This window comes from Coregonus clupeaformis, chromosome 7 (genome assembly GCF_020615455.1).
Source record: "Coregonus clupeaformis isolate EN_2021a chromosome 7, ASM2061545v1, whole genome shotgun sequence".
NCBI lineage: Eukaryota > Metazoa > Chordata > Actinopteri > Salmoniformes > Salmonidae > Coregonus > Coregonus clupeaformis.
In genome coordinates, this window is record NC_059198.1 from 32,065,163 (window position 1) to 32,087,908 (window position 22,746).

General features: G+C 42.5%; 2 protein-coding genes across 7 annotated transcripts in view; one reads left to right on the plus strand and one right to left on the minus strand.

Moving 5' to 3' along the window:
• Positions 1-3,739, plus strand: part of LOC121569749 (pre-B-cell leukemia transcription factor 1) — a 57,480-nt gene extending 53,741 nt beyond the window's left edge. For 3 of the 5 annotated variants that reach the window (XM_041880915.2, XM_041880913.2, XM_041880916.2), the window contains one exon: positions 119-3,739. In XM_041880915.2, coding sequence (XP_041736849.2) covers positions 119-211 — 93 coding nt within the window. In that variant the 3' untranslated portion in view covers positions 212-3,739. The remainder of the gene's footprint in view (positions 1-118) is intronic. The other 2 variants (XM_041880917.2, XM_041880919.2) reach the window with 1 other exon arrangement.
• LOC121569750 (lysophosphatidic acid receptor 2) lies at positions 2,845-21,685 on the minus strand. Of its 2 annotated transcripts, none has more exons than XM_041880921.2 (7): positions 21,616-21,685; positions 11,226-11,532; positions 10,845-10,962; positions 10,499-10,650; positions 9,957-10,135; positions 9,362-9,624; positions 2,845-4,600 (listed from the first exon to the last, which is right to left on the minus strand). In XM_041880921.2, the coding sequence occupies exons 2-7, from the start codon at positions 11,525-11,527 to the stop codon at positions 4,505-4,507; spliced, it is 1,110 nt and encodes a 369-aa protein (XP_041736855.1). In that variant the 5' UTR covers positions 11,528-11,532; positions 21,616-21,685; the 3' UTR covers positions 2,845-4,504. The 2 variants fall into 2 exon arrangements, with proteins under 2 accessions (XP_041736855.1, XP_041736854.1); XM_041880920.2 differs by having other exon boundaries at positions 21,524-21,679.
• Positions 21,686-22,746: the final 1,061 nt, after the last annotated feature.

The following is a 22,746-nucleotide window of genomic DNA, read 5'->3' on the forward strand; positions in this document are numbered from 1 at the left end:
GCAAATGTATTTAGTGCATTTTACAAGTGGATTTTACAAGGGTCACAACACACCTATTTTAAAAATTGAAACAAAACTAGCTGCCCAAATTGACATCTTTGTTTTTCTCTCCTTCTAGACTAGCAACAGCTGGCAGGACACCACTCACCCTTCCTCCGTCACCTCTCCACCAGGCCCCCCTGGCAGCGTCCAATCTGACACCTCCAACTGAGACCCCCTCCCCCCTCCTCTTCCTCCACCCCAGAGACCTCTCTTTCTTTTGGGGTCTGCTCTGACCACTACCCACCTACCCCCATCCTCCTTCCTGCCTGCCTCTCCACTACCAGTCCGGACTGGGCAACTCATGCCAGGCGCTGTACACACACTCTCAAACACACACACACACTTCTGTGGACCGTTAAGATGGACAACTGAACAGAAGACATTTCCCTTCCTTCCACTCTACAGAAATTCTGGAGGCTCCTTTGTCTTCATATCGAATTTGAGGAGAGGAGACTGACTGGCGCCTGATCATGACATCATAACCCCTCACCACCTCCAGGACCTTTTGAGGAACTACTAACCCAACCAACCTGGCTGTGTAGGGCAGGTGATGATGTCTGTACATTACCTGTGTATATGCTCATGTCAACACCACACACTGTTCCCAGCCTGTCCATTACCTATCCCTTGTGAGGTTCTGGTGTTGACGTGTGTGATAGCGGTCACACACACACACTAACGCCAGGCACTGTGGCGATACGGATCACAAGATGAGCTCTGCTCACCTTGCTTGTACCAAAGTGATGTCCTCTCTCCCCCAATCTGATAGTTGTTACCCCCCCCAACCCCCGGCAACTAGTAACACAAAGACACCACCGTTGTTTCTTCTATTTTTTAGTATTGTTTATAGGTCAGATATGCAGATATGATTTACAACCCCTTGTATGGAACGTGGACACAGATCTGTCAAGCACAAACTTTTGCACCTTTTTACAGGTGCATCTACCTGGTGACAGTAGTTCTGGGGAGTTGAGCGTACAGTAGGCTTGAGGACAGGACTGAAGATGAAGGGAGAGGGGAAATGAGCGATCCTCTTTAGTCCTCCAGAGGTCGTTTCTATTGCGTCCCCCTTCGGTTAGTCATCAAAAGCTGTAGACGTTACTTTCCTCTGTCTGTCAACTACTTTTAGTTGATTGTAGCCTTTTTTTCTAATGCTGTTTCACAAAGAAATGCACCAGCCACCAAATAAGGTTTGATAGACCCTGAAAGTGGTGTTGGGACGGTGAAATGGGTGGAATGAAATTAGTTTAGTGGCAGAGAGATGGCTATGTCATTGGGGGGGAAAATGTTTATAAATAATTGTGACTGTCTTCCAATGCATGTAGGCTTTTTAGGTGTTCAGTGATGGTTCTCATTTAAATATTCCAGTTATTTAGCTTCTTCACTTTTGTTTTCTCAAAGACACAGACCAAAAAGGAGTAGATGCGTTATGCTGTATGTACAGAGTTCTTAGATGTCTCAATCGGGATGGCTTAATGAATACGGCCCAGTCTTACGGGGTAAGGCTGGGCTGTATTCATTAGGAACCAAACTGGCTGAAACAGGGGACTTACCTGAATTTGTCCAACAAGAAATGCTTGTTTTCGTTTGCTGTTGCAAAACGTTTCACTTACGGTGTACACTAATGAATAGGACCCTGGGTTTATACTCCACCAAACAGTCTCTTGAGCAGAACTTTCCTGGGGCGTACGACGTGCATGTAGTCACAAAGCGGTTATGGAGTACATCTAGTGTACATTCAGCCTTTACATTTTGTATCATTTCTTCTTTGGTATATTTAACAACTGTGGCCTCCCCACTAGCAGGGTATTATTCAGTAGGGCACCGAGTGATACGGGTTGCTGCTACCACCTGAACGTATCCAATAGGAACACGTGTTTTTGGTTGCAAACCGTTTTGCTACGTTGTGCAGGACTCTGGTGGAAGTCTCCAGTCCAGACAGGGCTTGACAACTAGCGTTTAGCTCACAGGCCACACTACAACTTTGCATCGTACCAAAAATACCAGTTATCAATAATATAATTACGATGATTATATTTCACACAAACAAGTTGGTGAATAAAAAGTATTCAGTTTTGGGGTAGAGGGAATTGTATTTGTCTTTTTATGGTGTTGTCTGGCCTCATGTCATTTTAGTTTGGGGTTATTTGGTGGGTGGGGGGTGGCCTGTTATGTCCGTCATGTCCGTCAACCAGTGCTTAAGAATTGATTGTATTGTTGCCGTGGAGACAAAGCATCGTTGCCATAGAGAGCACCTGTTCCATGGGAAGGCATGTTGTTTTCTCCCTTTACTCTATCTCAGAATCCGCTGGTGAAAAATGGGTCCTATTGGTTAGCTCTATGATTTGGCCAATCAGCAAGGGCTTTACTCTGTTCTTAATAACTGTTACCAAAAACGCAGCACTGGTTTTATTACGATAAACAAGGTAGTCTTTAGAGAAATTCTGATTTGACTCAGATTTCATTTCCTTTGTAGTTTTTATTCAGCTCTTTTTCTTTTTTTATAATCATACATCAACTGTTAAGAGTACCGGGCATTTTGATAAAGAAAGGACAAAGTATATATTAAACAGATATACAGACATTTGAAATGGGGTGTGTTAAATACAGACATCGTTACAGAGAAATCTTATTGTATTACCCAAATTAGTTTCCTTGTTTACTGTTACTTATAAACATTTCATATGGCTTATTATATCTTACAAATAATGCTACCACTACTACACCAAATTAGTCCCCTCTTCATTTGTCTTTTTCTACCAGTTGTAAATGGATGTCACTGTACAGATTGTGGAATGTTTGTTTTTCTCTTTTTATAAACCCTCTGCTTTATTTTTGCTTTTCCTTTTGGGTGAGTTGCCTGGTTGTTTGGTCTTTAGTGTTCTCCTGAGGTTGGGGTCAAGTTCATTTGTTAGTTGAATGATTATTTGCATATTTTAATTTGTTAATTGGGGTTGCAGTGTGGGGGTTATGGTTATTGTAGTTTTGTTTGGTGCTGTGTGAATTCCAATTAGAATTTGTGAAACCGCAGTCTAGCAATAATCCCTGAATTAATGCTAGAGCCATTGTTGGCCATCTTGCTAGCATATAATCAGCCCTTACCGCAACAGCAGGGGGAAAAACGTATTTCTCGCACATTTTAGAAATCGCTTGATTTCCCTTATCCATTCAATTTCAGCCATTTTGTCTGGATTGACGTCATTAATATGGTTACCTATCGTTGGTGAATTTGAATTCTCCCAGTATTTTGTAGTAACGGTACAGTTCAATGCAAGGATGGTGCTACCAACCCCAAATCCTGCAGTCTACTCCTATACAGGTTGAGCCAATACTGAGTCAACCTACTGTAGGATTGATTCTACCATAGAATTATAATATTTTAAGATTCTACCTGCGGCCATAGAATTCCACAGCACCAAATCAAACGATACGTTAAACCCTTTAATGTGTCACTTTTGTTAGTATCTTTGTATATCGCTCCCTCGTCCCCCTGTATTTTAAATACCCCCTCTCGTCTCTCTCTACCTCTGTCTCAGTTTCTCTTGTATATAAAACCCCACTGTTTCCAGACCTGTGAGTCTGTATGAATTCCTTTTATACCTCAACTTTAGAATTGTTCTAGAACGAGTAAAAATAATGACAAGTTGTAGTGTTCCTTATTAGAAGAAAAAAACTAATAAAATTGTGCTTTTCATTATTTATTGGTTGTTTTATTTTTATGATTAGTCACTACATCTATGCTCTTGTGACATTTAAACAAATAAAATACAGACACCATTTGATGGTATTTTACCTAATTCTGTATTCTGGCAATGTATGTATTCAACACTCAAATTAAGCCCAAAGTATAATAGCCTGTAACCGCCTACAAGACCTGCAGGAGAACGTAAATTGGTAAAGGTAGAGCTGCTTGTAATGCCAGGATTGTGGGTTTGATTCCCGGGACCACCTGTACGCACGCATGATCGAATATCACGCAGTTTAACTATAGTTTCATTTTAAGTAAATAGTAAAAGCGTGATAGTTTAAATTCCAGGCGTCCCTATATCCCCATGCTAGTATTTTATAATGGCTCTTTATGCATCACAGAATTGACTTATGGCACATGGAGGTAGTCTTTCCCTAAATATCCCAGTGTTAGCTAGTGTAACATCTAGATAAACAAAACCTACTGTACACGTATAAACAAGCATCCAACAATGTACACATGAAAGTAAGTATGGTGTCATAAATAACCATATTGTCCAGTGCTTGTCCATTGTCCTGTTTCAACCCCACTAAGGGCTTTATTCAATCTGTATCGTGGAAGTTCAGCTTAAGTGTCATTTAAATTTAAAGGCAATGTCAGTCTGAAATTACCTGTACATTTCTATTGTGCAATCTGTACCGCTTCAGCAAGTTCATGAGTGGCTGTAGATCTTATGTCCATGGTGTCTATATGACTCCTGATTTAATCCAGCTGTCAGGGTGAAGAGGCTTGTCCCCACTCTGTCTTTATCAGCTGGAGGGCAGTGAAGTTGGCTTTATCCTCTGATTTTACTTCACAACCATTATCTACCTGTGGGGAGCAGACACACTATCAGCTTTACTGTTGAACAATATCATCAATCGTATAGTACGCTATGCCTTCAGAAAGTATTGTTACTCCTTGACTTATTCCACATTTTGTTGTTACAGTCTGAATTCAATCCCCCCAAAATGTCACCCATCTACACATGATACCCCATAATTACAAAGGGCCCGATTCCGACTTAGGGAATTATGCCTTTCTTACACACTTCTCAGTAGATGGTACTCAGACTTACCTTATGAAGGTGCGTAACGGGCTTTGCAAGCGTGGTTCCCTTGCGCGCGCTGAATAAATAATTTAACTGCTGAAAACCCTCCCACTTGCTGGCCAACAGATTTTCTTGTGGCGATTTCATTCAATAGGGTTTTCAGTAGATTTATCTTATACCATCCCTTTAAATATGTTGTACCAATCTTGTTCGAATTTTGTCGACAGACTCAATAGAATATATCGAGAGAACGGGTTCAGAATATTAGGGATCAATGAAAGAAACCCATCTAAATACAGTATATGCATATTGCTCTGTTTCTGCACCAATTGGTCGATTTCAAAATACTATTATTTAGGGTTGGAAAAGCATTTATGAATAAAAAAACTGGTTTGGAGAGCCGTTACACACGAAAGAAAGGTGGTTTGATTCATTCTGAAAATTGCCACATTAAGTTCTTTAACCCATGGTAATGTTGGAAGATTAGTGTACATCGAATTATAATAGAGAGATTAGTGTACAATAGTGGGTAATACCCTCATCTATTGCCTGCACTAATCATGGAACTGTGTGATGACACGGCCTAGTAGTCTATAGCACCATGCGTCGGGTTCAAACTGTTATGGCTTGGTCTGCACTCCACTCCATAACGATTGAATTAGTCTGTCTTTAAAAATATACACTGCTCAAAAAAATTAAGGGAACACTTAAACAACACAATGTAACTCCAAGTCAATCACACTTCTGTGAAATCAAACTGTCCACTTAGGAAGCAAACACTGATTGACAATAAATTTCACATGCTGTTGTGCAAATGGAATAGACAACAGGTGGAAATTATAGGCAATTAGCAAGACACCCCCAATAAAGGACTGGTTTTAAAGGTGGTGACCACAGACCACTTCTCAGTTCCTAAGCTTCCTGGCTGATGTTTTGGTCACTTTTGAATGCTGGCGGTGCTTTCACTCTAGTGGTAGCATGAGATGGAGTCTACAACCCACACAAGTGGCTCAGGTAGTGCAGCTCATCCAGGATGGCACATCAATGCGAGCTGTGGCAAGAAGGTTTGCTGTGTCTGTCAGCGTAGTGTCCAGAGCATGGAGGCGCTACCAGGAGACAGGCCAGTACATCAGGAGACGTGGAGGAGGCCGTAGGAGGGCATTTGCCAGAGAACACCAAGATTGGCAAATTCGCCACTGGCGCTCTGTGCTCTTCACAGATGAAAGCAGGTTCACACTGAGCACGTGACAGAGTCTGGAGACACCGTGGAGAACGTTCTGCTGCCTGCAACATCCTCCAGCATGACCGGTTTGGCGGTGGGTCAGTCATGGTGTGGGGTGGCATTTCTTTGGGGGGCCGCACAGCCCTCCATGTGCTCGCCAGAGGTAGCCTGACTGCCATTAGGTACCGAGATGAGATCCTCAGACCCCTTGTGAGACCATATGCTGGTGCGGTTGGCCCTGGGTTCCTCCTAATGCAAGACAATGCTAGACCTCATGTGGCTGGAGTGTGTCAGCAGTTCCTGCAAGAGGAAGGCATTGATGCTATGGACTGGCCCGCCCGTTCCCCAGACCTGAATCCAATTGAGCACATCTGGGACATCATGTCTCACTCCATCCACCAACGCCACGTTGCACCACAGACTGTCCAGGAGTTGGCGGATGCTTTAGTCCAGGTCTGGGAGGAGATCCCTCAGGAGACCATCCGCCACCTCATCAGGAGCATGCCCAGGCGTTGTAGGGAGGTCATACAGGCACGTGGAGGCCACACGCACTACTGAGCCTCATTTTGACTTGTTTTAAGGACATTACATCAAAGTTGGATCAGCCTGTAGTGTGGTTTTCCACTTTAGTTTTGAGGGTGACTCCAAATCCAGACCTCCATGGGTTGATAAATTTGATTTCCATTGATAATTTTTGTGTGATTTTGTTGTCAGCACATTCAACTATGTAAAGAAAAAAGATTATTTCATTCATTCAGATCTAGGATGTGTTATTTTAGTGTTCCCTTAATTTTTTTGAGCAGTGTATATATCATCAACCGTTACTAAGGATCCTCAGCAACAACCACATGGCCGTGACAGCATTTACAGAGGAAAGTAAATGAAACAATGTAATGAAATGGAATGATAATGTAGGCTGTACCAACTGAAGGGTACGAACAGTAAATTGACAGTTGAATATGTGTTGTTATTAGGCCTACTGGTAGTGGTTAATATTTAACATGATAGAAATAGGTACGCGAAAGTCGGGGTAGCCTATAACCAAGACATTCGAGAGTGCCCATCCCTGCAAGTTAAAAGGCCATAATTTAAATTTCGGCATAATGGCACAGTATTTCATCAACTTTACTGTGGGAAAGTTGATATACTCCAGCTTGCTGCCATATGACTGGTTTCATGTCTCCAGCGATAAGGTAAACTATATCTAAAACAAGTGTAATTTATATTTACAATTATCTTATTAAAAACGGAATACTAATTTATCTAGCTCTTATCAAGTTATAAATTACAGTGCATGGAGAATGGTGTTATTTCTATCGGGAAAAATGAAGTAGACGCTTTTTCTACTTGAAACCGGTTCACTAGACCTTATTCATGGATTCCTCACGAGTAAAGGTGGTGGAATTAAGTCAAGGTCAGAATACGGCGTATCTGTAGACGCACCTCCGCCACATCTTCATTTATTTGATCTCCACCCAAAACAAAAAGCAGGTGAATAGCACACTATTCCCATGCTTAAGTTCAAGGTCAGAATACGCATAGAGAGAAAAGTGCGTATTCATTTCAAGTCCATTTACACGCTTCACTCTGGTCGGAATCGGGCCCAAAGGGAAAACATGTTTTTAGATATTGTAGCAAATTGATTGAAAATGAAATCTCATTTACATAAGTATTCACACCCCCAAGTCAAAACTTTGTAGAAGCACCTTTGGCGGCAATTGCAGCTTTGAGATGTCTTTGGTACGTCTATCAGCTTCGCACATCTAGATTTGGGGATTTTCTAAACTTTCTAAAAACATGTTTTCACTTTGTCATTATGGGGTATTGTGTGTTGATGGGTGAGAAAAAACATTTAATACATTTTGAATTCAGACTTTAACACAACAAAATGTGGAACAAGTCAAGGGTTATGAATCATTTTTGATATATATAATATATACTGTATATATATTTTGTTGATACTTTCTGAAGGCACTGTATCTCTGCGTAGAGGCAGACACACAATATTGCTCAATATCATAAATAGTAATTGCTCACAAAGATAGTGGCACGCTGTGACAGTGGCAAGTGTTAGGTTAAAGTCTAAAGGGAGAAGCCAAGGTGAAAGATGAAGAGGCACGAGATAAGGGAGGAAATTATAGCGTCATCATTATATTAAAATTATTGTTAGTCTATACCAACAACAAAACATTTGGAATACAAAGCTCTCAAATGTGTTTTCTTTCAGAAATCATGTAATGATGGCAGACAGAAAATCTATTTTGTCTTAAACAATCCAAACCAACGCATTCAGGAGAAAAAAATTACACAATGGTTTTGCTGTATGTAGTCTCTCAGTCTAAAGTTTGTTCTCCCTAAGGAAAAGGAAAGGTATTCAAATGTTTTTTGTGGAGATAAAGTTGCAGAAGAGCACCAAGCAGAGAGAGCGGTTACAAGCACAGCACTACATCCACCAACTAAGCAGATATTCCCATCGAATATTCCATTGGAATAAAAAAAACAAAAAAAAAGGAAATGTACCTAGTCAGGAGTTGGAATATGTGTCAGTCAGTCAAAGGGAAAAGGGGATACCTAGTCAGTTGTACAACTGAATGCATTAAACTGAAATGTGTCTTCCGAATTTAACCCAACCCCTCTGAATCAGAGAGGTGCGGAGGGCTGCCTTAATCGACATCCACGTCTTCGGCGCCCGGGGAACAGTGGGTTAACTGCCTTGCTCAGGGGCAGAATGACAGATTTTTACCTTGTCAGCTCAGGGATTCGATCCAGCAACCCTTCGGTTACTGGCCAAACGCTCCTACCCGCCAGGCTACTTGCCGCCAGTCAAAGTTCAAGCCAGAGAAGCTTGGGGTAAAGAAACATTCTCGGTCACCCCTCGCTAGTTGTTTTTTTGTTGTTGCAAAAATAAAGCACCGGCTTTTGAATCATTGTAAGAAATGAAAATCTAGGTGAAACACACTGAAGGCCAGAAACAAAAGAGGAAAAGTGTCATGTGAGCCAGAATGGTAACCCGTTGTGAAGTAAAAGCAAGAATAACACATTTGTCGGAGAACACAACAAAAAGCATGATTAGAACCCATACACCGTATAAAAAGTTAAAGCCTATAGCATTGTAATGGGGTTCTATCTCAATCTTTCCTTGATTCTTTGCACCCTATCGCCTCGTTCTCAAAACCCATTAGACAAGAAGGTCCAAAGAGAGGGACCTTGGACCTTCTCCTTCAATACAGTTGAGAAGGAGGTAAGGAGATAGGATGCCAGGAATCGCAGATTGTTTTTGTTGAAAGAGCTAACCCTTAATCTTTCTGTGGTAACCTACCTCTGGTTGCAGTGTGTTGAACTCCATGGGTGACTGCTCTCCCTTGTGGTCAGAGCTCCTCCTACACAGGCAGCACAGGATACACTTAAAGGTCCTCCTCATCTCCTCGTCCCGGAAGGAGTAGATAATAGGGTTAACCAGGGAGTTACACTCAGCCAGGATCAGACAGTACTTCTCATAGGTCAAGGCATGGCTGTCTTTACCCATGATCCCATCCAGCAACAGAGTCATCAGGCCCGGCGTCCAACAGATGACAAACACACCTAGGGAGAGGAGGGAAGCCAAGGAGGAAAAGATGAGAGGATGTGCCATAACCATGCCATTAACTTGTCAATGAAATCAAACAATTATGTTCACCACTACCTTACATTAAAAATAGTATGTATGTTTTAGAGAGTTGCAAAGATCTGGAAAAAGGTTAGGTACCTTTTAGCAATGAGTCAGTTGTAAGTAGAGATGTGCATGGAATGGAAATGATTTGAGAATAGAAACAGTAAGATAAAATGGCACGAGTGTTAAACAGTATTAGTTTCATTAGCATCACATCCTCTTGGAAGTGTACTTTCCAGGCCAGTTGCAGATCACACTCACTCACCCAGTACAATAGAGATAGTCTTCATGAGGTTGACGACAGTCTCGTTGTGCCTCAGATGGTGGGAGGTGTGCTGAGACATCCGTTTACCCTTACGTCTCACATAGACATAGATGCGTGCGTACACAGCCACCATGACAGAAAAGGTGAGCAGGTTGAGAGATGCCCAGAAGATCATATACCTGGAGAAGAAAATACTTTGTCCTTTTTCTTTGTACATTTTGATCATTTGTCTTTTGCTTTTAACCCAACATCCTGAGACACAGAGACACACGTTGAAAGCCAAGGTCAGCCAGCCACAGAGCAGCAGCGCCCTTGGAGCAGATTTAGGCAAGATAAGTGCCTTGATCTAGGCTAGGGCACAACAGCAGGAGATGGCATCTAGGATACTTGGACGCCAACAACCCTCCAGTCCATTTGCCAGCTCACTCTCGACCAGGGGTCATATGTATCAAGCATCTCAGAGTAGGACTGCTGATTTAGGATCAGCTTTGCTTAATAAATAATATTATATGGACAAGGGGAACCTGATCCTAGACGGTTACCTGCGGCTGTAGAGCGGGGCAATGATTGAGCAGTCACTAAGCTGGCACTCACAGTTCCACCCCATGGAGGGCACCAGCCCCATGATGATAGCCACTGCCCAGATACACACAATCAGCAGCACCACACGCCGGTTGGTCATCTTGCTGTGCAGCTGCATAATCATAATAAAAATAAACATAACACAGTACATACAGAGACAGCAAATCAATGTACATAATAAAATAACACAAATTAGAATAGAATGATACAAATTAGTAAAAATACGTCATAAGATACTAAAAGGACAGCCAGACTAATTCAAAGGAAAAGGCTTTGCAGTCTGTTAAGAGTAGTTAGTCTTTTTACCTGCATGGTAATTATGGTCTGGTGACGCTCCACCGCCACAGCCAGCAGGTTGGCCACAGACGCCGTCAGGCTCATGTCCACCAGAGCATTCCTAATGAACCATTGCTGCTTGGACAGCCTGAAGAAGAAGAGGATTCCTCTGTTGTCAACTGTCACAGAGACACTGAGATTAGTATGTCCTTTATCCAAACCCACTCGAGACACACATACATTACAAACACCTACTGAGAAGTTGGAAGACAGGGTCAGCCACAGTGTAGGGCCCGTGGAGCAGTTGAGGGTTAAGTTTGCTTAAGGGCACAATGGCAGGTATCTAGGATACTGATTCAAACCAGTGACCCTCCGGTTACTGACCCGCCTCTAGCCTAATGTCTGCACTACCTGATGGTCCAGGGCCCTGTGTTGAGCACGAGGTTGGTGTAGGCCAAGCCGGCGAACAGGTCCGCGGCGGCCATGTTGGCTAGCAGGAAGTAGATGGGGAAGTGGAAGCGTCGGTTGATCAAGATGGCTGCCATCACCATTATGTTGGACAGGATCATGATGAGGCAGATGGTCAGGCCCAGGACCACTACCACACAGTCCCTGACACGCCAGTCTCTGCTGATGTCCTTACCTACGTACTCGTAGAAGAAGGTGACGTTGTGGCTGTAGTCGCACACGTTCCCTCTGCCACCGCTTTCCATGGCGGCTGGAGACAAAGAGACAGAATGGAATGGAATTCAGTAAAAGTAGGTATGAGGCCCTCCGCTAGGAGCTAAAAGGAATAAGTCAAGTCAAATGAAGGTCTCTACTCTGTATGGCACTACTTAGCCCATTCATAAACGCTAACTACCTTTACCGCCTATTGATGAAGGTATCCTGGGGACTTTTGTTAAGAGTCCCGACGCTTGCTCTATACGTTAACATGCATCGCTTGCGGTACGGTTGTGGAAACGTATCTTTCATAATAATATTCTTTTTTTTATTAAGGTTATATTACTACACACCTTTATAGGGTTAGGGTTAGTCTTCCCACCCAGCCATATATCCATGTTACAGCGCTTGTTTACAGAAGACAGAGGCGACCACTTGTGCTTATTAGCCATCTAACGTGCTCTGAACACCTGTGTGTAAGTGTACCTGGGGAGGAAGTGTAGTTCGTCAACTGGAGGCACACGGGCAATTCCACTTCAAATGTATGCCAAACAGAAAAAAATGATTTCAAAGTTCAACAAACCATACAACTCTATGCACATGGTCTACTGTGAACAATTTACACAGATTATTTTTTTTTAAACACATTTCCTGGAAGAACTGCAAAGTCTGGCAACAGAATTTCTGTAAAATCTCCCTCTGTTTTTTATGTGACCACATTTTCCAAAAACTGTTAAATATCTGCTCCGAATTAAGATTTTTATTTATTTATTTTTATTTCACCTTTATTTAACCAGGTAAGCCAGTTGAGAACAAGTTCTCATTTACAACTGCGACCTGGCCAAGATAAAGCAAAGCAGTGCAATAAAAACAACAACACAGAGTTACATATGGGGTAAAACAAAACAAAGTCAAAAATACAACAGAAAATATATTATACAGTGTGTACAAATGTAGCAAGTTATGGAGGTAAGGCAATAAATAGGCTATAGTGTAAAATAATTACAATTAGTATTAACACTGGAATGATAGATGTGCAAGAGATGATGTGCAAATAGAGATACTGGGGTGCAAATGAGCAAAATAAATAACAATATGGGGATGAGGTAGTTGGGTGGGCTAATTTCAGATGGGCTGTGTACAGGTGCAGTGATCGGTAAGCTGCTCTGACAACTGATGCTTAAAGTTAGTGAGGGAGATAAGAGTCTCCAGCTTCAGAGATTTTTGCAATTCGTTCCAGTCATTGGCAGCAGAGAACTGGAAGGAATGGCAGCCAAAGGAGGTGTTGGCTTTTGGGATGACCAGTGAGATATACCTTCTGGAGCGCATACTACGGGTGGGTGTTGCTATGGTGACCAATGAGCTAAGATAAGGCAGGGATTTGCCTAGCAGAGCCAGTGGGTTTGGCGACGAATATGTAGTGAGGACCAGCCAACAAGCGCGTACAGGTCACAGTGGTGGGTAGTATATGGGGCTTTGGTGACAAAACGGATGGCACTGTGATAGACTACATCCAATTTGCTGAGTAGAGTGTTGGAGGCTATTTTGTAAATGACATCGCCGAAGTCAAGGATCGGTAGGATGGTCCAAGAATTGAACCCTGTGGCACCCCCATAGAGACTGCCATAGGTCCAGACAACAGGCCCTCCGATTTGACACATTGAACTCTATCTGAGAAGTAGTTGGTGAACCAGGCGAGGCAGTCATTTGAGAAACCAAGGCTATTTAGTCTGCCAATAAGAATGCGGTGGTTGACAGAGTCGAAAGCCTTGGCCAGGTCGATGAAGACGGCTGCACAGTACTGTCTATTATCGATCGCGGTTATAATATCGTTTAGGACCTTGAGCGTGGCTGAGGTGCACCCATGACCAGCTCGGAAACCTGATTGCATAGCGGAGAAGGTACGGTGGGATTCGAAATGGTCGGTGATCTGTTTGTTAACTTGGCTTTCAAAAACGTTCGAAAGGCAGGGCAGGATGGATATAGGTCTGTAACAGTTTGGATCTAGAGTGTCACCCCCTTTGAAGAGGGGGATGACCGCGGCAGCTTTCCAATCTCTGGGGATCTCAGACGTTACGAAAGAGAGGTTGAACAGGCTAGTAATAGGGGTTGTGACAATTTCGGCAGCTATTTTTAGAAAGAAAGGGTCCAGATTGTCTAGCCCAGATGATTTGTAGGGGTCCAGATTTTGCAGCTCTTTCAGAACATCAGCTGTCTGAATTTGTGTGAAGGAGAAGCGGGGGGGGCAAGTTGCAGCGGAGGGTGCAGAGCTGGTGGCCGGGGTAGTGGTATCCAGGTGGAAAGCATGGCCAGCCGTAGCAAAATGCTTGTTGAAATTCTCGATTATTGTAGATTTATCGGTGGTGATAGTGTTTCCTAGCCTCAGTGCAGTGGGCAGCTGAGAGGAGGTGCTCTTATTCTCCATGGACTTTACAGTGTCCCAAAACCTTTTGGAGTTAGTGCTACAGGATGCAAATTTCTGTTTGAAAAAGTTAGCCTTTTGCTTTCCTAACTGCTTGTGTATATTGGTTCCTGACTTCCCTGAAAAGTTGCATATCGCGGGGGCTATTTGATGCTAATGCAGTACGCCACAAGATGTTTTTGTGCTGGTCAAGGGCAGTCAAGTCTGAGGAGAACCAGGGTCTATATCTGTTCTTAGTTCTGTACTCTTAAAGAACAACCAGGCATCCTCTACTGACGGAATGAGATCTATATCCATCCAGGATACCTGGGCCAGGTCAATTAGGAAGGCCTGCTTGCTAAAGTGTTTTAGGGAGCGTTTGACAGTGATGAGGGGTGGTCGTTTGACCGCTGGAGTCGGTCACGACGCAGGCAATAAGGCAGTGATCGCTGAGATCCTGGTTGAAGACAGCGGAGGTGTATTTAGAGGGTAAATTAGTCAGGATGATATCTATGAGGGTACCCATGTTTACGGATTTAGGGTTGTACCTGGTAGGTTCGTTGATAATTTGTGTGAGATTGAGGGCATCTAGTTTGGATTGTAGGATGGCCGGGGTGTTAAGCATATCCCAATTTAGGTCACCAAGCAGTACGAACTCTGAGGATAAATGGGGGGCAATCAATTCACATATGGTGGCCAGGGCACAGCTGGGGGCTTAGGGGGGTCTGTAGCAAGCGGCAACAGTGAGAGACTTATTTCTGGAAAGGTGGATTTTTAGAAGTAGAAGCTCAAACTGTTTGGGCACAGACCTGGATAGTATGATAGAGCTCTGCAGGCTATCTCTACAGTAGATTGCAACTCCACCCCCTTTGGCAGTTCTATCTAGACGGACTATGTTGTAGCTGGGGATGGACATTTCAGAATTTTTGGTGGCCTTCCTAAGCCAGGATTCAGACACTGCTAGAACATCAGGGTTGGCGGAGTGTGCTAACGCAGTGAATAACTCAAACTTAGGAAGTAGGCTTCTGATGTTAACGTGCAGAAAACCAAGGCTTTTACGGTTACAGAAGTCAACAAATGATAGCTCCTGGGGAGTAGGAGTGATACTGGGGGCTGCAGGGCCTGGGTTAGCCTCTACATCACCAGTGGAACAGAGGAGGACTAGAATAAGGATACGGCTAAAGGCTTTAAGAACAGGTCTTCTAGTGCGTTGGGTACAGAGAATAAAGGGGGCAGATTTCCGGGCGTTGTAGAAAAGATTCAGGGCATTATGTACAGACAAGGATATGGAAGGATATGAGTACAGTGGAGGTAAACCTAAGCGTTGGGTAACAATGAAAGAGATAGCATCACTGGAGGCACCGATTGAGCTGGTCTCGGCGTGTATGGGGGGTGGAACAAAGGAACTATTTGAGGCAGTTTGAGAGGGACTTGGGGTTCTACAGTGAAATTGTATAATAAGAACTAACTGGAACAGCAATAGGCAAGGCATATTGACATGGGAGAGAGGCATAAAGCAATCACAGGTGTTATTAGAGAGACCTAAGACAACAACTGGTAATGGCGATAAGGTTTGGGCTGAGGCTAAACAGAATAAACAGGACAGGGTACCGTGTAAAGGAACAGTCCAGCAGGCATCCGCTGTGCAGCTGAGTGATCATAAGGTCCAGTGAACAGCAATATGTGAGTCCGAGAGCAGTTCAAATTGGTGCTTCAGCACAGCGAGCAGGAAGCACGGTTGTAGTTTGCGTGTGCTAGCGGGCCGGGGCTAGCAGATGGATCTTCGTGGTCATCGCAACGGGAAGCCTGTTGAAACCACAGACGATTACGTCGGCAGACCAGTCGTGATGGATCGGCAGGGCTCCGTGTCGACTCTAGGAGGTCCCGTCCGGTTGACAGAGAGGTAGATAGCCGGGAGATGTGCTTGACTCAAGGCTAGCTCAAGGCTGATTAGCCAACAACAACGTTCATTTGGTTGCAGCTAGCTAGTTGCAATTATCCAGTGTTAAAGGTCCAGTGATTCAGTGATTCCGGCAGAAAATCCGATAGGTTCTGGGTCGATAACTCGCTGTGCAGACAGTGCAGACTGGCCGATAATAGTCCAGGCTAGAGCTGGCTGGTAGGTAGTGCAGGCCACGGACAATGGAGAAAAAGCTGCTAACGTTGGCTAATAGCAAGTAGCTGGTTAGCTGGTTAGCTGGCTACTCCCGTCCGGTAGACAGAGAGGTAGATAGCCGGGGCTAGCTCAAGGCTCAAGGCTAACTGGTGCTACGGGGGCAGTGGTGATTAGCCTACAGCAACATCCATTCGACATCCATTCGGTTGCGGCTAGCTAGATCCGGTGTTAAGGTCCAGTGATTCAGTTATTCCGGCAGAAAATCCGATGTTCTGGGTGAAAACCGCTAACGGTGGCTAATAGCAAGTAGCTAGTTAGCTAGTTAGCTGGCTGGCTAGTTTCAACTGGAGATTCTAGATAATGGTGAGTAAATAATAGAATCCGTTCCACATTGAGTGAGGCGGGTTGCAGGAAAGTATATTTAGTAGAAGGATGAAAAGTGTGATAGGGAAATATATACGTAAAATACAAAAAAAATAATACAAAAAACTGTCTATTTACATGGACACACAAGAACACGACCGCACTGCTACGCTATCTTGGAATTAAAGATTCAAAGATGTCTGCAAAAATAATGGGTTGTCAGCTATGACATGACACAGAGTTAGAAAAAATCTATTTTGATTATTGAACTACAGTAAGTGACGTGGATTTACACCCAGTCACAGAATTGTGGTAACGGAATTTCATCATGGGTCTCCTGATCTATACTACACAGAAATGCATAATTATGGATATGAATGTCATTCTCTTTGTGATGAAAATGTTTATGCTTTTCTATTTACCAATTTCTATGTTCTATGTTTGTGCTTTTCTATAAACCAATTTCTGTGTTCATGCAAGTGACTGAATCCTCACTATCAGTATCTGCAATTTGGCAGTACGCCCAGAACCTTGTTTAGACAAAGATATCTCAGTTTCAAGGACTCAGCTTAGAGAAGAAGCCTTGTGAGGTATTGGTCTGTCACATGAATGAAGCAAACATTAATTATGAATGATGAATAAGCTAAATCATGCAAATATAAATTGTCAGTATATAAGGGAACTAACGGGACTGCCCCGTTAGAGCTTCTGACAGACGTTCACTATGGTGCATTAAGTTTGTTGGAACCTCTCCAGCACGCTGACAATAAACAATGATTCATTTAAGATTGACTTTGAGTGTCCCTGTGTAATAATTTCTACCACATCTTCATGGTGATGTATCCTAAATAGGTACATAAAAGGTATCAATATGTAATATCATCCTTTGCATATTTGGGTATTATTCTACACATTGGCTATTATTTTTTATGAGCTCCGCCATCAAACAAGACCAAATTTGGTTGGTCCTGACCAGACCAAATCTGAACCAATCATAGACGTCTATGTTTCACAAGTTTGGACATCAAAGTACAGCAGAGTACAGTACAGTACAGCACAGAACAGAACAGTAGAGTTCAGTACAGTACAGTACATTGTTTAGTGTGCTCTACTTTGTACTGAACTCCACTATCCTATTCTACTGTACAGGACTGTACTGAACTATACTTTTCTTTACTGTACAGTACTCTACTGTGTAGCAAAGAAAGACCTAGCAAAGCTACAGCTGGCTCAAAATAAAGCAGCTCGCCTTGCCCTTTAACTGCACACACAGAACTAACATCAACAACATGCATGATAGTTTTTCATGGTTGAGGAGAAATGTACTACTTTTCTTCTAGTCTTTTTAAGAAACATTTGTGTGTTGAAAATGCCTAACCACTTGTATAATCTATTTGCATACACATCAAACGGACATACATACCACACCAGACACGCCACTATGGGTTTCTTCACGGTACCCAAACCAAAAACAGAATGAATGCGTCACTCAGTTATGTATAGAGAAATGTCATTGTGGAATGCTCTGTCACCAGAGGTTAGTCAGGCAAAAAGCAAGTTTAGCTTTTAAAAAAACATATCACAACTCCTATCCTCTTTCTAAAGATCTAATTCAACTATACTGTATATAAGAATATGAATATGTATATAGGAATAGTGTGTAGGTTGTATTTTTGTTGTCTCGGTGTCTTTCCAATATATAACTCTTATTTTATATTTAGAATTTCATGTAATATCTTACGTTGTTCTTGTTTATAACTGTTCTGTACTTTGTCATGTATGTTTTATGTGGACCCCAGGAAGTGTAGCTGCTGCATGTGCAGTGGCTAGTGGGGATCCTAATAAACAAAACTGCTGTGCTCTACTGTACTGTAATGTTCTGTTCTGTTCTATACTCTACTGTTCTTTACTGTACTCTGCTGTACTGTGCTGTCCAAACTTTTGTCCGGACCGGACCAAATCGGAACCAATCATCAACATTTATGCTTGGCTAACCTTGTCCCCAGGCTATTGCGCACAGCACAGATAAGCCTGGGGTATCAACCACTCACAGTTGGCGTTAGTGGGAGTGACCATAGAATTCTATGGGAGTAACCTACTGAGTAAAGTATTTGCCGTCACTTAATTTTAGCGAATCACACAAGTGCGAGGCGTGGCTCTGTGCTTGTGGTGTGCTAACGTACAGGGAGGGTTAAGGGAAAGGTTTTGTGGGAGATGATTGGTTGGTCGATCAAGCCAATGCTTATGCTCTATATTGGCTAAAGAAGGCCAAGTTTGCAGTGTTGCCAACTTAGCGACTTTGTCACTATATTTAGCGAGTTTTCAGACCCCTCTAGCAACACATTTTCAAAAAAGCGACTAGCGACAAATCTAGCGACTTTTTCTGGTGTTATTGGACACCTTTGGGGACTCTGACGTGAAAGCACGTATAGTTCTTACTCTTCTCAACGAGCAGCGGGTGCTGCCGTGCCGTGGGCCCCACCCCGTCCCAAAGCACTCACAGGCGGCCCAGTCCTCGCGCTGCAGTCCATCCCAGCTGCAGTCAGAGCAGGAGATGTCCACCCCTCCGCATCCAGACTGCAAATGAATCGCGCATGCGGGAAGCCGCCGCTGGCTGATCCCGCCCTGGCTTACATTCAGGGCGGGATGTAAATGTAGGGTTTTTTTTACTCACTTTTTGTCTCTCACACCACATTATTCCTCTCTCCTACAGCTTCCATCACAATTACATGCACATTGCCAATTATGTAAATTAGGTGCTGATGTCATTTAGCGACTTCTAGCGACTTTTAGGACAGCCAATAGCTACTTCCCTTACTGAGGAGTTGGCAACACTGCAAGTTTGATGCCTTGGTCCACCAGACTCTTCACGCATTTGGGGAGGAAGTGTCTGGGTACGAGATTAATGTTTGGGCCAAATGAAGCCCGGTTCAGACGTCTGTGGACGTTGAAATCAAGGCTGGTCCGGACCGGAGCAAAAAACTACATCAAAGCCAGGGTGGATTTTTCAATGTCCATGGACTTTCAGTGTCCAGACTTTTCACTCTTGCTTTGTCCACCAGATGACAGAAAGCAAACAGTTATCAGCTGAACATAAGAGTATGCCAGTGGAAGGGAGAACAGTAACAGGTGACCCAACTGTGGTTTGCGACTACTATGATTTCCTATTGTAGCCAATTGAATTGCAGAACTTCTGTTACCAATTTTTTGCAAATTCTGTTACCGATTAATAAAGAAAATTGATATCTGTAAAAACACTATAACTAATTGATAGGTCTACCTTTACTTGTTACTTCTGTGAACGTTCATTATCCTCCCTCCTCATGAGGGAAAGAAAATAGAAAATATTTTAAAGATATGTGGGTTTTTGGTAACAGAATTTCAAGGCACAAGGCAATGTTTCTTAAACTTACAGAAGGCAGAAAAAAATAACCTGAACTAAATATAAGTGTTGATAACTTGGCAGGGGTATTTCTAATACCTTTTAAGAATTTTTCTGGTAGATGTTTTCTAAGACCCCTTTTCCATCTGACAAGAAATCAAAGCCTTTGCTTATTCCTAATTGTTTTAATGGAATGTGGTTGAAAAATGTATATATGCCTTCAATTGTAAAAAAAAAATATATAGACTCTTAGCTTTCATTTAACATCCAATTTGATATGCTCCTATAAACTTTTACATGGAAATGACACCACACATCGTATGGATCTGTGCAAATCTGCTACATTAAGGGGCATATTTTTATTTGAAAGATTCTTCCTCGCTGATATGAAAGATAAGTTCCATATATTTCGAAAACCGTTTTGCAAGCGATGATTATGGAAGTTTCTAAACGTTAAAACACAGCGTCGGAATTGTAGTTCACACGGAGCCAGCCGTGAGCGAAGCTAACCTCTGGAAACCCCTATACAGAGCTAGGCAGTAGGCACTACTATACTAGACACCTTGTGCCAGATGTGATATAGGCTTACTGACAGTAGTTGCCTCCACTGACTCTACCCCCTTAAGGCTATCATGTGACGGTTTCTGCCACAAAAAGGCATGTGTAAACCAGCAGAGTGCAGGTTGAACGTGTGAACTCAACCTGGTCTCAGAGCATTTCATATTATTCTGGAAGTAAATCCGAGATACCTTATTTAGTATGACATGTTACGTTTGGTATGGTTACATAAAACAGATGATTACTTAAATTAAGGCAAAAACGAAAGGAGGGTGGTTGGTCTGGGTGGATGGGTATAACACCAATGTCTAGCAACCCAAAGGTTGCGAGTTCAAATCTCATCACCGACAACTTTAGTATTTTAGCAACTTTTCAACTACTTACTACTTTTTAGCTACTTTGGAACTACTTAGCATGTTAGCTAACCCTTCACCTAATGCTAACCTTAACCATTTTAGCTAACCCTTCACCTAACCCTAAACTTAACCCTTTTAGCTAACCCTAACCTTTACCCTTTAACCTAACTCCTAATCTTAACCATAACCATAACCATAACCCCTAGCCTAGCTAAGGATAGCGAGCTAGCCAATGTTAACCACCTAGCTAGAATTCGTAACAAAGCGTTACTCGGGGATTTACGTACAGAATAATACGAAATGCTCTGACACCAGGTTGCTTTACTATATTATAATAATTTGTGTGAACAGACAACTATTTTATCGCGCCGTGCACTGCTGCAAAATGACAATTTTGAAAGATATCCAGTTTTTTCAAGTTAAACTTAGAACATTGTGCAAGACCAAGACACCAAACTTGATAGTTCAACTTTACATTTCCTTGAACAAAACAAAAAAAGATGTACGTGACATTGTTTACACCTGATTTTACAGAGGGAATAAAACAAAGGTACAAGGTACAGTAAAACAAAGACTGAAGGTCCAGTAGAACTAGAACAAAATCGGAAAGGTTTACGGGAATGACGCCTAGGTCAATGAAGAAGTTTCAGCTTTGTTTTCGTTGTTTTAACTCTCATGAAAACAAGTGCAGACTTTTTCAGAATAAATACAGGCACTAAAAGTAGGCTACTATGATTGTGATATCTGACTACACACAAATTGATCAACGGTGGACCTGACGTGAGTTTGTAATTGAATTACCGAAACCCACATGATACAACCAAAGATAATCATGCGTAGGCCTATAATAATAAACATTCGGTTGCTTACCGCTGTTTTAGTACAACGTTAATCCAACGTTTCCCTCCACTATAACCCGAAATGTAACTTATATTTTGAACACTTCCAACAGGTAAATGTACCTTTTCACCCCAAGGGGCCAGGGTTCCGGTCTAGAAGCACGGTTTTGACTGCTCCTACAGTTTTGCTTCGGTGCTGCAGTTTAACTGACGCCCAGCCCAGAAAGACAAGTCATATTCCTAAGACACTTTAGTCATTATCTTTGTACACAAAACATCCATTGAATTATTCAAATAATTGTCACTGATATAATTCCATCACCTACAGCCAAAGTTATTAAAGCTGCAATATGTAACTTTTTGGGCGCCTGACCAAATGTACATAGAAGTGTGAGTTATAGATCTGTCATTATTTTGAAAGCAAGTCTAAAAAGCGGTAGATCTGTTCTATGTGCGCTATTTCTATGCTTCCCATTAAGTTTCATTTTTGCGTCTTTTACTTTCGAGTTTGTACACCAGCTTCAAAAACCTATACAATAAATGCTGGTTAGTTAAAATATATTTCACAGCGGTTTAGATGGTACAATAATTATCTACATGGCTTGTTTTGTCACAAACTGAAATTCGGCAGAGCGATTTCTGCATATTGCACCTTTGGCATTTTATATTCATCCAAAGTCTGATGTGATGACGTTGTCGCTGCTCCATGTGCGCGTTGAATGCTAGAGCCAATGTGATGTTGGTCCATATAAACCGGATGCAACCCGGATATAGACGGTCCATGAATTGGTCGGATATCTTGGACGCAGTCTCCAGTTCTTATCGTTCTTATTATACGCAAAGAGGAAAAGAGAGGCCCAACTCCGCGGAAGATCTGTCTCCCTCCAGCAGGTGGAGTTTTTGTATGGAGGTCAATGAGTGTCGAATTTGGTCAACAAAAAAATGAATTGCTTATTTGCTACGTGAGATTTGATCGAATAGAAGTTTCGTAATGCTTTAGATGTTACTAGTGTACTGATATATGTAGGACACGTGATATCGCGGCAACTTTGAGAGAAAAAACATTTAATATCGGAGTTGTCTCGATATGGCTATGCATATTCATGTTATGAGGCTAGTCAGCATAGCATCTCACTCCATTGAAAACATGCTGCTCACGTCAACAACCCTAATCGAATATTCAAAAAATGGGTAGCTTTCCATCTAAGTTATCAATGCCAGGAGGTTTGTCATTATTGATCGTTAACAGTAATT